The sequence below is a fragment of the Artemia sp. Qi Xiang Cuo genome, chromosome 14 (assembly GCF_049724085.1).
Source record: "Artemia sp. Qi Xiang Cuo chromosome 14, ASM4972408v1, whole genome shotgun sequence".
In the NCBI taxonomy this organism is placed as follows: Eukaryota; Metazoa; Arthropoda; class Branchiopoda; order Anostraca; family Artemiidae; genus Artemia; species Artemia sp. Qi Xiang Cuo.
In genome coordinates, this window is record NC_142807.1 from 5,894,656 (window position 1) to 5,907,763 (window position 13,108).

Genomic DNA, 13,108 nt, shown 5'->3' on the forward strand with positions numbered 1-13,108 from the left:
CTATGAAGGAGGGGGTGGGTCATTGAATTGGCGAGGGAGAGGGCAGACACCTAAAAGATCACATTCCCTCCCTGAGCCTTTAAACAAATATAGGAAGAGGTATGCGAGGGGTAGGAATTTATCTCTCTCTTATTTTAGAGTCCTAATAAGTCTGAATAAGGTTGGTGTGAGGTAAAACCTCCCTTTTTATTGCAAAGAAACTGTCCCTGATATTTGCTTTATAGCTTCATTTAACTAACTGAATTTGCTTCATATTTCATAAAATTATATAAAATGGTGCTTAAGGCGCATGGGCCAATGTAAAAGAGGGGCGGTGTGCCATTTTGTAGGTGGGGGAGGGGTCAAATGCCTCAAATAGTGTATTTTAATTTTGAACGTATTCTCATTGAGCTTTCAGTCAAACATAGAATTAGTTTTGACGAAGGGGGAAGGTAGTAATTGATATCTAACCCCTCGGTTCCTGGGAATATTTTTGCCTACGCTTTTATGAGTGGTGCTGGTGAGGGGGTAATAGTGCCCCCACTTTTTGGCAATCTTTTTCTATGTAGCATAAGATATTATATTTACATTCTTACTGACACAGAGGTGGAAAAGGTGAGAAAGGGCATCATGAACCTCGTCAGAAATTCCTTTAGGGTTGGCAAGTACTACCAGAAGCTTTGTTTTCAGCGATTTTAGTTGGTAAAGTTTCTCTTTTCCTATTTATATACAAAGTTTAAATGTATTTAAACATGTCTATACAAAGTATTTAAACATCAGAGAATCCTATTGCTGAGGTTCCGATGGCTTCAGCGGTGAAGAAGATCTAAAGTCACAAGGAACTTCCACCGTTATGAACAATAATACAAATTTATATTCATCGAACATTGCGAGTGAATATTTAAATTTTGGTCCAAATTTTTATTACAATCCAACATTTTAATTCCTAACCAGAAAAACTCGAAAAGCTAGACGGTACCAATAAATTTATAGTTGTTGATATACTTGATCTAGTAGCAAGAAATTGGGGTTATTGGGGTTTTTATGAGCATTATTTGAAAAGCGATCAGAAAAAAACAAAACAAAAAAAAACAAGTTTTTCGACTGAAAGTAAGGAGCAACATTAAAACTTAAAATGAACAGGAATTATTCCGTACATGATTGATGCTGTCTCCTGAACCCCTCACTCTTTGAGCTAAAACTTTACTCTTTGTCCCAATTCTTTGAGAATGACTGCTAAAACCCAAGAGCCACTGGACTGGGATAACAAGTTTTTTATTAGCACTAAAAGACTTTAGCATAGCGAGCAAGGGGTTATGGAGGGGAAATCTCCCTCAATTACAAAATAATTTGTTTTCGTTTTAAGTTTTAAGGTCGCTCCTTCCTTTCAATTGAAAAAAACAACGTTTTTTTTTTTCAATAAGTATCCGAAATAAGTATCCTATTTTTTCAATAAGTATCCGAAACAATTATCCTAGTGTATGGGAATTTTAATTTAATAGTTTAATTTGCAAACCTAGTCAAGAAATATGAATGTTATTTCTATGAGGAAATCCAGTATGGACTTGCGGTGTGGACTTCCGATGTGGTGTCCACAACGGAAAATCCGGTGTGGAGTCTTCCGATGAGGACTCCTCTTAGTCCTCCCTCATTCATTTATGAATGGAACACACTAATAAATCCACGATTTCAACTTAGTTCTGTGTCTTTGGGATATTTTCATGTACAATATTCTATGCAATTGGAATTATGAAAAATAGCTCTCAAATTTGTTTTTGTTTAACAATTTAATAATTTTTGACAATAATTTTGACTAAAATTTTCATATTTGAGCTGGTAAAAGACAGAACGTAAAAATCAGTTGATCAGAAATTAACGAAATTCAGTTGAACTCTACGCAAATCTCCGCATTATGATAGTTATTTATGCTACCATCCGTCTCATCCCACATCATTAAAAAGGAATTGAAATTTTTTTGGTTGAAAAGACTCTTAGGAATTGTTCCCGAAATTACATTTCCTCAGAATTTCATTCTCGAGAAACATTTTGTTTCGTAATTGTTACGCGGTCAAGGATACCTATGGTGTAATAAAAATGAGACAAAGAAAATACGGAGAAAAAAAAGATATTGATAATATAGAACTTGAAGAAAATAAAAAATTTTCTATTCTGCTTGAAGTATCAATTTTGCTATTAAAACTTGTTTCAAAGAAAGTTATTCGCGACAGCCCGGTCTCAAGGGATATAATAGCGAACAGAACGAAGCTGGCTAGTAACGCTAGCTAGCTAAAATTTTCTCAAAAATAGAATGAAAAAGCAAGATATTTTAAAATTGGTAACGCTTGTATTGTCCTAATCCACTCATCTCAGTCAACTGGCATTGTTAATCAGATCTCAAGCATGATTCTGCAAGGCTTTCAAAAATACTAATCATTTTACGGAGCTATTGATTTACAAAATAAAGGAACTTGTTTGATTTACAAAATAAAGGAACTGGAGAAATTTGTAGGTTGTTTTAAAGCCATGAATTTAACAATTTGCATTTGGTGATAGAATCACTTAACTAGAAACACTTCACAAAAACAGTCAGGATTCGCTTCCCAAGTTTAGCTAATTCTTGTTTTTTTTTCCGGAAATAACAGATGGCAAACTAAGCCGGCTTAGCCAGCCTTCTAAAAAATAACACCCCTAACCTGAAAAACCTTTCCAAATTTTCCTAGGAAAGGAAAGACAGGATAAGCAGAAACTGGAGGAGTGAGGTCCACGCTTTTGCTTCTTGTCGAAAATTACATTGGCGATACACAATAACATTTTCAGGGAAAGATCATTGAGCAATAAAATTCCGTTGAGACTTCCAAATCGAAATACCTTTCCTAAGATTTTTTCTGCTTTAGACCATCATTTATTTCAACTATTATAGCCATTTCGTTCAATTTTAAAAGTTCTTTGTTATTACGTAAAAACTAAAACTGTTATTATTAAAACTGTTGTTATTATGTAAATTCTAAACTTTATCAAAAATTTAATTATAATCAAAAAACGGCTACAAAATATAAGTTCCGAAAAACTCACCAGAAACAAATTTAGAATTTCATTTTAGAAATGAACTTATTTTAATTTTATAATAAAATTAAAGTTTTTCAATATGCATTTCTTAACAAATATCAAATTGAATTTACCTGGATAACATGGTGTTTTTCCTTGAACAATTCTGGAATTTTTTGCACCCGACACCAATACGTAGTCTCTTTAGGAGGTATGACTGCGTTATTTGATAGAACATCAAAATACCGTGAATCATCTTGTTCATCACCATTAACTTGAAGCAATCGGGTACGTTGAAATCCATGACTTTCATCCCTGACGTTTATTCCATCCAATGAAAATAACGGGCCTGGTCCTGTGACGTAGGTAACATGAACAGTCCCGTCCTGAACAAAAAAAAATACAATTATTAAATAAAATACACATTTATCTCAAAATGCACTAAAAACTAAATTATTTATTTCTTTTTTTAAGATTAAAGAAAAAACTAAAATGAAAGCATAACATTTTTGTGTTTCATGACGACCTGTGATGTAACTCAAGAACGACTACTTATGTCATGATATCCTTATGCTTTCATTTTTAACAATTTTAGTTTTTTTGGTTATCAGAAAATTAATTTCTTTGCGTTTTGGTGCATTTGGAGATAAAAGCGTAGTTCAAAAGTTTATTTTTCACATTTTTATTTCGATCGTATTAGCATTTTGTAAATTTTCTCACCAATATTCAGCCTTCATATCTCATAGCTTACTGAGGATTCATATTTCATACTAAAAATTCACGTTAATACCATTTGATGACGACACCACGCCCGCTTTAGTCAAAGCATCTAATCATAGGCAGCGCAATAGGGCTGCCTAAGTAAAGAACGATGCGGGCAAAATGTATTATTATGATTTTTTTTTTCTTGGTTTTAGACAAGGGCAGTTCGTATCGAAGGATTCGTCGTAGAAACATCGAAAAGCGCTCATTCGATTGGAAATTGGAGTGGCTAGTGCCCTTTTTAATAGTCGAAAGTGATTGGAGGGCAACTAGCCCCCCTGCCCATCATTCCACCAAATACATCCAATCAAAATTTTGAGATAGCCATTTTGTTGAGCGTAGTTGATTTCCAAATAGAAAATATGTTTATGAGGAGGAATCTCCCCCACAACCCTCAGGGCAAGGGTTTTAAGTTATGCTCTGGGGGCATATAAGAACGATGTTGACGCAATGAATTATTTATAATTTTTTCCTTTAGAGCAGGGCACTTCGTATCGAAGAAGTTGTCGTAGAAACTTCGAGAAGGGCTCATTCAATTGGAAATTGGAGTGGCGTGTGCCCTTTTTAATAGTTGAAAGTGACTGGAAGGCAACTAACACCTCTCCCACGCCAAGCATTCCCCGAAACACCTCCAATCAAAATTTTGAGATAGCCATTTTGTTCAGCGTAGCTGGTTTCCAGATATAAATTATGTTTTTGAGGAGGACACTCCCCCAGAGCCTTCAGGGCAAGGGTAGTAAGTTATGCCTTGGGGGTATATAAGGTTTTTATAGATGGCGTTGTCGTAGAAACTACAAAAAAAGACTCATTCAATTGAAAATTAAAAGGGCTAGTACCCTTTTAATAGTCGAAAGTGATTGGAGGGCAACCAACCCCCCTCTCACGCCCACCTTTTCCCCAAACACATCCAATCAAAATGTTGAGATACCCATTTTATTCAACGTAGTTTTAAGTTCTGGAAATTAGGTCTTTGAAGATGACACCCCCCCCCCCAAACAATCCTCAGGGCAAGGGTTGTAAGTTATTCCCTAGGGGTGTATAAGGTTTTTATAGAACGCGTTGTCATAGAAACTTTTAAAAGGGCTCATTCAATTTGAAATTGAAATGGCTAGTGCCCATTAAAGTGATTGGAAGGCAACTAACATCCCTTTCACGCCCACCATTTACCCAAACACATCCAATCAAAATTTTGAGATAGCTATTTTTTCCACGCAGTTTAAAGTTCAGGAAATTATACCTTTGAGCAGGACACTACCCCCACAGTCTTCAGGGCAAGGGTTATAAGTTATTCCCTTGAGGCATATAAGGTTTTTATTGAATTCTTTGTCGTAGAAACTGAAAAAAGGGCTTATTCGATTGGAAATTCAAAGGGTTAGTGCCCTTATTAATAGTCGAAAGTGATTTAAGGGAAACTAACCCCCTCACACGCTCACCTTTTCCCCAAACACATCCAATCAATAGTTTTAGATAGCCATTTTATTCAACATAGTTGAAAGTTTCGGAAATTAGGTCTTTAAGGATGACAACCCTCCCCCCACAGTCCTCAGGGCCAGGGTTGTAAGTTATGCCCTGGGGACACATAAGGTTTTTATTGAAAGTATTGTCGTAGAAACTTCAAAAGGGCTCATTTAATTGGAGATTGAAAGGGCTAGTGCCTTTTTTAATAGTTAGAAGTGATTGGAGAGCGACTAACGCCCCTCTCACGCTCACCATCTTCCCAAACACATCCAATCAAAATTTTTATATCCATTTTGTTACACGTAGTTGAAAGCTCTAGAAATTAAGTCTTTTAGGATGATAGCCCCCTCAGAGCCCTCAGTGCAAAGGTTGTAAGGTATGCCCTGGGGGCATATAATGTTTATATAGAAAGTTGTTGCAGAAATTTCAAAAAGGGCTCATTTGATTGGAAATTGAAACTGCCCTTTTTAATGGTCGAAAGTGAGTGTAGAGTAATTATCCCCCTTCTCATGCCCACCATTTCCCCAAGAAAATTCAATAAAAGTTTATAGATAGCCATTTTGTTCAACGCAGTTGAAAGTTCTGGAAATTATGTATTTAGGGATGACGAACCCCCCAGAGCCCCCAGGTCAAAGGTTGTAAGTTATGCCCTGGGGGCATATAAGGTTTTTGTAGATAGAGTTGTCGTAAAAACTTCAAAAGGGGCTCATTCAATTGGAAATTAAGAGGGCTAGTGCCCATTTTAATAGTTGAGAGTGATTGAAGGGTAACTAACCCCCCTCTCACGCCCACCATTCCCCCAAACACATAAATCAAAATTTTCAAATAGCCATTTTGTTCAACGTAGTAGAAAGTTCTGGAAACTAGGTCTTTGAGGATGACACACCCCCCCCCCCCCCTCCAGTCCTCAGGGCAAGGGTTGCAAGTTATACCCTGGGGGCATATAAGGTTTTTATTGAAAGTGTTGTCGTAGAAACTTCAAAAGGTGTCATTTGATTGAAAGTTGAAAGGGCTAGTGCCGTTTTTAATAGTTGAAAGGGATTTAAGAGCGACTAACGCCCCTCTCACGCCCACATTCCCCCAAACACATCCAATCAAAATTTTGAGATACCCACTTTGTTTAACGTAGTTGAAAGTTCTGGAATTAGGTCTTAGAGGATGACAACCACCCTAACAGCCCTTAGGGTAAGGGTTGTAGTTTATGCCCTGGAGGCATATAAGGTGTTTTTAGAAAGTGTTGTTGTAGAAACTCAAAAAGAGCTCATTCGATTGGAAATCGAAATTCTCAGTGCCCTCTTTAATAGTCGAAAGTGATTGGAAGGCTTGACATTTTTATTGTAAAGATCGATGTGGGTATATTGTATTTTTTTTTTGTGTTTTTGTTTAGATCAGGGCACTTCATATAGAAGGAGTTGTCGTAGGAACTTCGAAAAGGGCTCATTCAATTGAAAATACAAAGGGCTGATACCATTTTTAATAGTCAAAAGTGATTGGAGGGCAACTAATCCCCCTCCCACGCTCACACTCCCATTTTCTCATTATGTTTAAAAACTAAATGTTGCCTTAAGATTAAATCAAAATGCACTGTGTTAATTCTAATTCTCAATAAGGCAAATCAGCAGTATCCCAAGAAGGACTGAGGGTATCATATTAAAACTTTCGGGGCTACTTCTGCTCTTAAAATTTAACCAAATCAAATTAGCGTAAGTGTATCCAAGCTAGCACAGATAGTAAACAGATTTTTTTTGGGAATGGTATCAAGTTTTCCATTTCAGGTCATCTAGAGGAGTTGTGAAACTAAATTAAATAGTACTATTTGTGTCCAGATTTTTAAAAGTGTATGTTTTTAAAAATTGCTGAAAATTTTTCTCCAGTATACAAATAGCAGGCCAAACTATAAAGTCTTAAAAAGCGAAAAGATTTAAAGTATCATTTTCTTTTTCCCTGAAAAGACTATGTCAATATAAAACGAACAGAAATTAATTAAAAAACCCTTTTTCCACAAAATACATTTTTCAAAGAAAAGAAAAAGAACTCTATTAAACCAAAACTAAGCAAAAATAAAATCAAATAATCTACCAAGCGCGAAACTACCACAAATCAGCATCAATAAATAAATGAAACCCATAAAGAACAGAAATTAAAATGAATAACTGAGTCAAACTCAAAACGAGCAGAAATTAACATAAGATGGGCTCAAAACCCCTATTGGGCTCAAAACCCGTTGTCGTAGAAACTTCAAAACAGGCTTATTCGATTGGAAATTCAAAGGACTAGTGCCCTTTTTAATTACGCCCAACTTATGTTAATTTCTGCTCGTTTTGAGTTTTACTCCGTTATTTATTGTAATTTCTGTTCGTTTTGGGTTTCATTTATTCATCGTTGCTGATTTGTGGTAGTTTCACGCTTGGTAGGTTATTTGATTTTATTTTTGCTTATTATTGGTTTAATCGAGTTCTTTTCTTTTCTTTGAAAAACTTATTTTGTGGAAAAAGTTCTTTTAATTAATAGCATAAGATGACCTATAAACTGGTTAATCTCAACAAACAAAGTAAAAATAAAAGCGTTTTCAATGGCTATAGTATTCAAACTCCTTTTAATTTGGAACATACAACACCCAGGGCCGTATCTAGGATTTTCTTTCGGGAGGGGGGAGGGATACAAAAAAACTTCAAAGAACACATAAAAGGTTTCTTTATATTCATTTTTATTACGTTTTTACACGTCAGGCCAACATTTCAAGGGGGGGGGGTCAAACTCCCTAACCCCCCTGTATACGGCCTTGAAAACACCTTTACATTCTAAAATATCAGTGAGTCATGGACTTAATATTCGTGCAAGACCATGGAACTAGAAACATAATTTGTTTTGAAGAGTTTCTTTTACGTTTTCTTCCGGGTCACCAGCAACTACCTCCTTAGATTTCAGGAAATGTCATCTTTTGTATCTTCATTTAAAAATTGAAAAAGCCTCCTCCCCCTAGATCTGATATTCTAGAATAGGTTAATTTGTTCTTCATTTCTACTATTACGAATGATTGTACCATTCTTGATAAATACCCTGCGGTTGTTAATCTGCGCCCATAATGCAATTCCTTTTCTATATTATCTGGTATAAATTCAGTAGGTAAATCTATGCACAAGACCGGAAAAGACAAAATTGCCCAAAATGGATACAAAAAGAAAGAGTGCCTTCATCCTTGCTTATTATAGATTTTTAGCTTGTCGTTGTTCTCCACGTGTAATTATCTAAAATTAATTAGATAGTGATGCCTTGTTGTCTTTGAAATTAAATACTTTAACCTTAGTTCCTTCAGAGCTAGGTATGGGGGATAGGGCGTATTCGAAACTTCGCCAGACATCTTGGTGCTGAGCTGCAGCTGTGATGACCACATCGCTCCCACTGTGTTTTGAGAGACAGTTCTGCACTTCTCAAGTCTCGGTCATACTGCCGTCGTAAGGTGTATTTTGATCGACCTCTCTTCCATCTTCTCTCGGATTATCACTAATTCACTGTATTTGGGGGTTTGATTCTAAAGCATATGAAAGACGTAGCGAAAGTACCTCCATCTCCTGCGTTTCAGAATGTCATTTACTAATGGCTGACCGGTTCGCCAGCAAATATCTAATTTGGTGACCTTTTCCTGCCATAATATGTTCAAGACTTTTCTAAGGCACATGTTTTCAAAGGCTAGGACATGTCTCTCCAGTTGAACGTTTAGCTTCCAGTGTTTTCTCGCAGAAAGGATGATAGACATCACGCTGCTATAAAAGAGGTGATTCGTCAAGGACACTGGGCACTTACTACTGCGCTAAACTGGATTCAACTAGTGAAAAGCTAATGTCGCTTGTCCGATTCTCCTCTTGATTTCATTACCTATTTTGGGATTGTATTCGGCCTAACTGCCTATAAATTTATATCCCTTGACCTACTCTAGTGTTTTAACCTGCTCTTGTATTTTAGAATTGACGGAGAGTCAGATTTTTGCAGATGACGTTCCTCTCTGTGTTGCTGACATTCATTGCAAGGCTTAAACTCTTGGGCTTTTCGTCAGTGGTGTCGAATAGTAGCTGTAGTCACTATTACGCATTTCCGAGAAGAACAAAATCATATACGCTCAGAGATCCGTCGGTTGCTGATTTTTACTCGAAAGCCCGAACTACTGCAGAAAATTAACCACTACTAATACTAAATAATTTCCTTGAAAACAAATATTTAATTTCCATACTGGCTTTCTATATACAATAAAAACGAATTGAAAATGTCGAAAACGGGTATAATTCTTCAACAAGACAATTGGAAAAACTGTCTCACTGAAAAATTATACCATTTTTTTAGTATTTTATGAAGTTTTAATTGTACAACTAATACTTCTACTACTACTTATAACTCATTTTATCAACAAGTCAGCTGTAGCTAAAACAGCTAAGCACGCTTCTCAAGTCTATTCAAAGCTTTACTCTCTGTCCTCCCCATCGAATTCCCAATTCTCTTTGAATCCTATTGTATTACCTTTGCCTTTTCCTTTCAGGTACAACCTGTATTTTTTCTGCCCCAGATGGATGGCTAAAAAGCAAAAGTTTTGGCAGCCTGCCATCCTTCATCCGTAAAAGGCAGCATAGCCACCTTAACCCTTCTTCCTTACGAGCTCTAGAAAGTAGGGTCGAACCATATTTTTCGTACATCTTATTGTCTGATATGGTCAGTAAAAAGAAGAAAAAGATTGTCCATAAACAATTCCTCTGGAAAATGCTAAAAAAATCTTCCTCAGTCTTTTGAAGTGTCTACTTATCAGAGCCTGAACACTCACGGCTTCCAATATTCTAGTCTTAGTTCGAAGACTTATCTTCCAATTATTCCGAAGTTTTTACAATTTTGTAACCATTCTATGGCCTAGCTAATCTACTTTTTAAATTGTGGGTACATTTAGAATCTTTACTATTATTGCTAATAGAGTATGTGAAGCTATTTACTCAATCGATTTTGTTGTTAACTAACACCATCTATTTTCCCTCCTTTATCCCTAGTCTATGTGACGTACTCTTCTTTGCATCCAATTTTCGAACTAATTCCTCCGTGTCAAAACCTCCCAAAATCTATTAACTATTTTATCAAAGATACTAAAACAATTTACATAATATAGGTCTAAGAGATCTTCCAATTTCATACCCTGTTCTCCCATAGCTATTGCCGTTTTCCTTAAGACAAGGTCCATCAAAATAATTAATATAAACGGGGATGGGACACATCTTTGCTTAAATCCTAATTCTGCAGTGAACCATCTACTAACCTCATATTCTACCTTCACCGCTGCAATATTATTTCAATATTATTGCAATATTATTCAAGTTACACTAATCATTTTAGTGTACTTCTCTGGTATACCAGTCATTTTATAACGAAGTTACTGATGCCAATGGATAAATTTACTTCTCTGTATCCTTTAGGAAACAGCTGGAAATGTGAAGCATCCAACGCACAATAAGTTTCATTGTATATAATCCGATTAGAAGTTGGATCAAAGATAATAACCCAATCGTGTCATAATAGCCAAGGGCATAGGATTAAGAACTCCTGCTACCACTAACAATTGGTCTCAACACTTCAATAGTTCTACTGTAGGACATTATACCACAAAACCAAAACAGTGATATTTCTAGATTTACAATGCCAAGGACAGTGAACTTAAAGCCAAGTATTTTGCAGTAGGCATCAAGTCATGGCTAAATGTAGAAAAAGTCAAGACAGATAGTAAGAGTAATTGAGTGGCAAATCTGGAGTTTACTTCTCTGTATCCTTTAGGAAACATCTGAAAATTTGAAGGATCCAATGCACAATAAGTTTCATTGTATAAATCCGATTGGAAGTTGGATCAAAGATAATAACCCGATCGTGTCATAATAGCCAACCTTGATTGTTAAATTGACCTTGATTCCGGATATTCATTTAGATTTTGGATAATTCTTATATCCAACGCTCAATTGTGAATGGTGGCTGGTGTTTAACCCCCCTGCCTCCGTGGTGACGTAAAAATCGATTGAATACCTGTTTTGGTTTATACATTAGCTGGCTGGCGCTGGATTTTTTGAATATTTATTTGGAATAATTTGTTTGGCCTCACGTAAAGATAAGTCTTTTGATTCTTTTTTTTTTATCTTGCTACTGATAATCATGGCTTTTAAACAGTTTGATCTTGCTCTTGCAAAGTTAAAGGATTATCCCCTCTGTCCAGTAAGAATAATCAAAGCTGGTAAGGATACACGAGGCAAGCCGTTTTATACGGCATTTTGCTATGGATCGCATGATGAATTTCGCCTCGTGGATGCAAATCTCCATGTTTATGATCCTACCCCTGTTAATTTGTCCACTCCTGCTTCAAAAAAAGCTTTTGAAGAGCTTGCTACTACGCCTGATATTTACATGAGACTATCAAAAACATACCTTGCGCTGAGGGGTAATGATAAGAGCAGAGCAAATGGCCCAGCATTAGCATTATCTAGCAGTATTAGCCCGATACAACAGCAACTTGTAGTTATCCAAGCTGAACTGGATAAAACCAAAAATGACCTGAAGGACCGTATAACTCAAAAAGTTTTGGAAAAACTGGCTAGCTCAAACTCTTTTAAGAAATCGACTGATCTTATTGCTAGTCAAACTTATGATGCTCTCACGATTGAATTTAACCCCAAGTTTCAGCGAATTGAAAAGTCGCTAAAGGGACTGAGTAATGAACTTGAAAATTTAGAGGACAGACTGAACAGGATTGAGAATAAGTTGGATAGTTATGAACAAGAATCACTACTAGACAGCCTGGTTTTTCACGGTGTTAGACAGAAAACTGGTGTTGACACTCGTTCTGCTGTGTTGCTAACTATTAATCAGAAGATGTCTTTGCCTGAAATTAGTACAAATGAGGTCGTGAACGTGTATAGACTTAGACTGAACAATGCTGCTACAGCTGATTTAGCTCAGGCGGTTCTATCTGCTCCAAGGGTCGCTCCGATAATAGTGAAGTTTTCAAGCAAAAGCGTTGCTTGTAAAGTGTTCAAGGCCAAATCCAAGTTGGCCTCTAGTGGTATTTTTGTTGTTGAGTCTCTGACCAAGCAGAGACGAGATATTCTGAATGCAGTGAAAGACAGATTCGGTCAGCGGAATGCTTGGTCTGATCAGGGTCAAATACTGGCAAAGCCTAGTGACGGGACTCCAATAAAAAGATAAGGTCTCTCGCTGACTGTATCTAGTTGTTTTTTTTCTGTCTGTTTGTTTTTTGTTTTTTACTTTCTCATGGATTGTTTGTTTATTTTTCCCTTTTCTTTTTTTTCTCTACCAATTCACTAGTTTTTGGTTCATTTTTTTCCTCTCTGTTTTTTTAAATCTTTTTTGTATTGTTTGACTCAAAAATATTTTTTGTTTCTATTTATTTTTGGGTGCAGTTTTCGGTATTTTTTCTCTTTTTATAACTTCGGTTGTGGCATTCTTCGATGTTAATATTTTTCTTAATTTGTAAATGCCTTCCTCAGGTAATTAATTTTAATTTTTTTTTTACTTTATTTTTATTTGTTTATTTTTTTCATTTTTTGTTTCTGCGTCCGTGCTAATGGTTCTTTCCAATAATACCTGTTGTGCTATTAGTTATTTATGTGTTTGTAATCCTTTGAAAGGTTTTTCTTTTGTAATTAATTTAATTAATGATTGCTTTTTGGTTCCTCTGGTGACTTGAATGGACTCCAAGTAAAACCTGCTTTTATGACTATTTTAGGCCATGAGAGTCGCCTTTGCGAGCTTGAAAATAATCCTTTTGAGGTAATTAGTATAGTAAATAGTTCTGTGGGTCAGGCTAATCAAAATCCGATTAATATAAACC

General features: G+C 36.0%; 1 protein-coding gene across 1 annotated transcript in view; it reads right to left on the reverse strand.

Moving 5' to 3' along the window:
* Nucleotides 1-13,108, reverse strand: part of Tbh (Tyramine beta hydroxylase) — a 212,542-nt gene that overhangs the window by 166,726 nt on the left and 32,708 nt on the right. Inside the window, exon 3 of the mRNA XM_089100600.1 lies at nucleotides 3,159-3,410. Coding sequence (XP_088956726.1) covers nucleotides 3,159-3,410 — 252 coding nt within the window. The remainder of the gene's footprint in view (nucleotides 1-3,158; nucleotides 3,411-13,108) is intronic.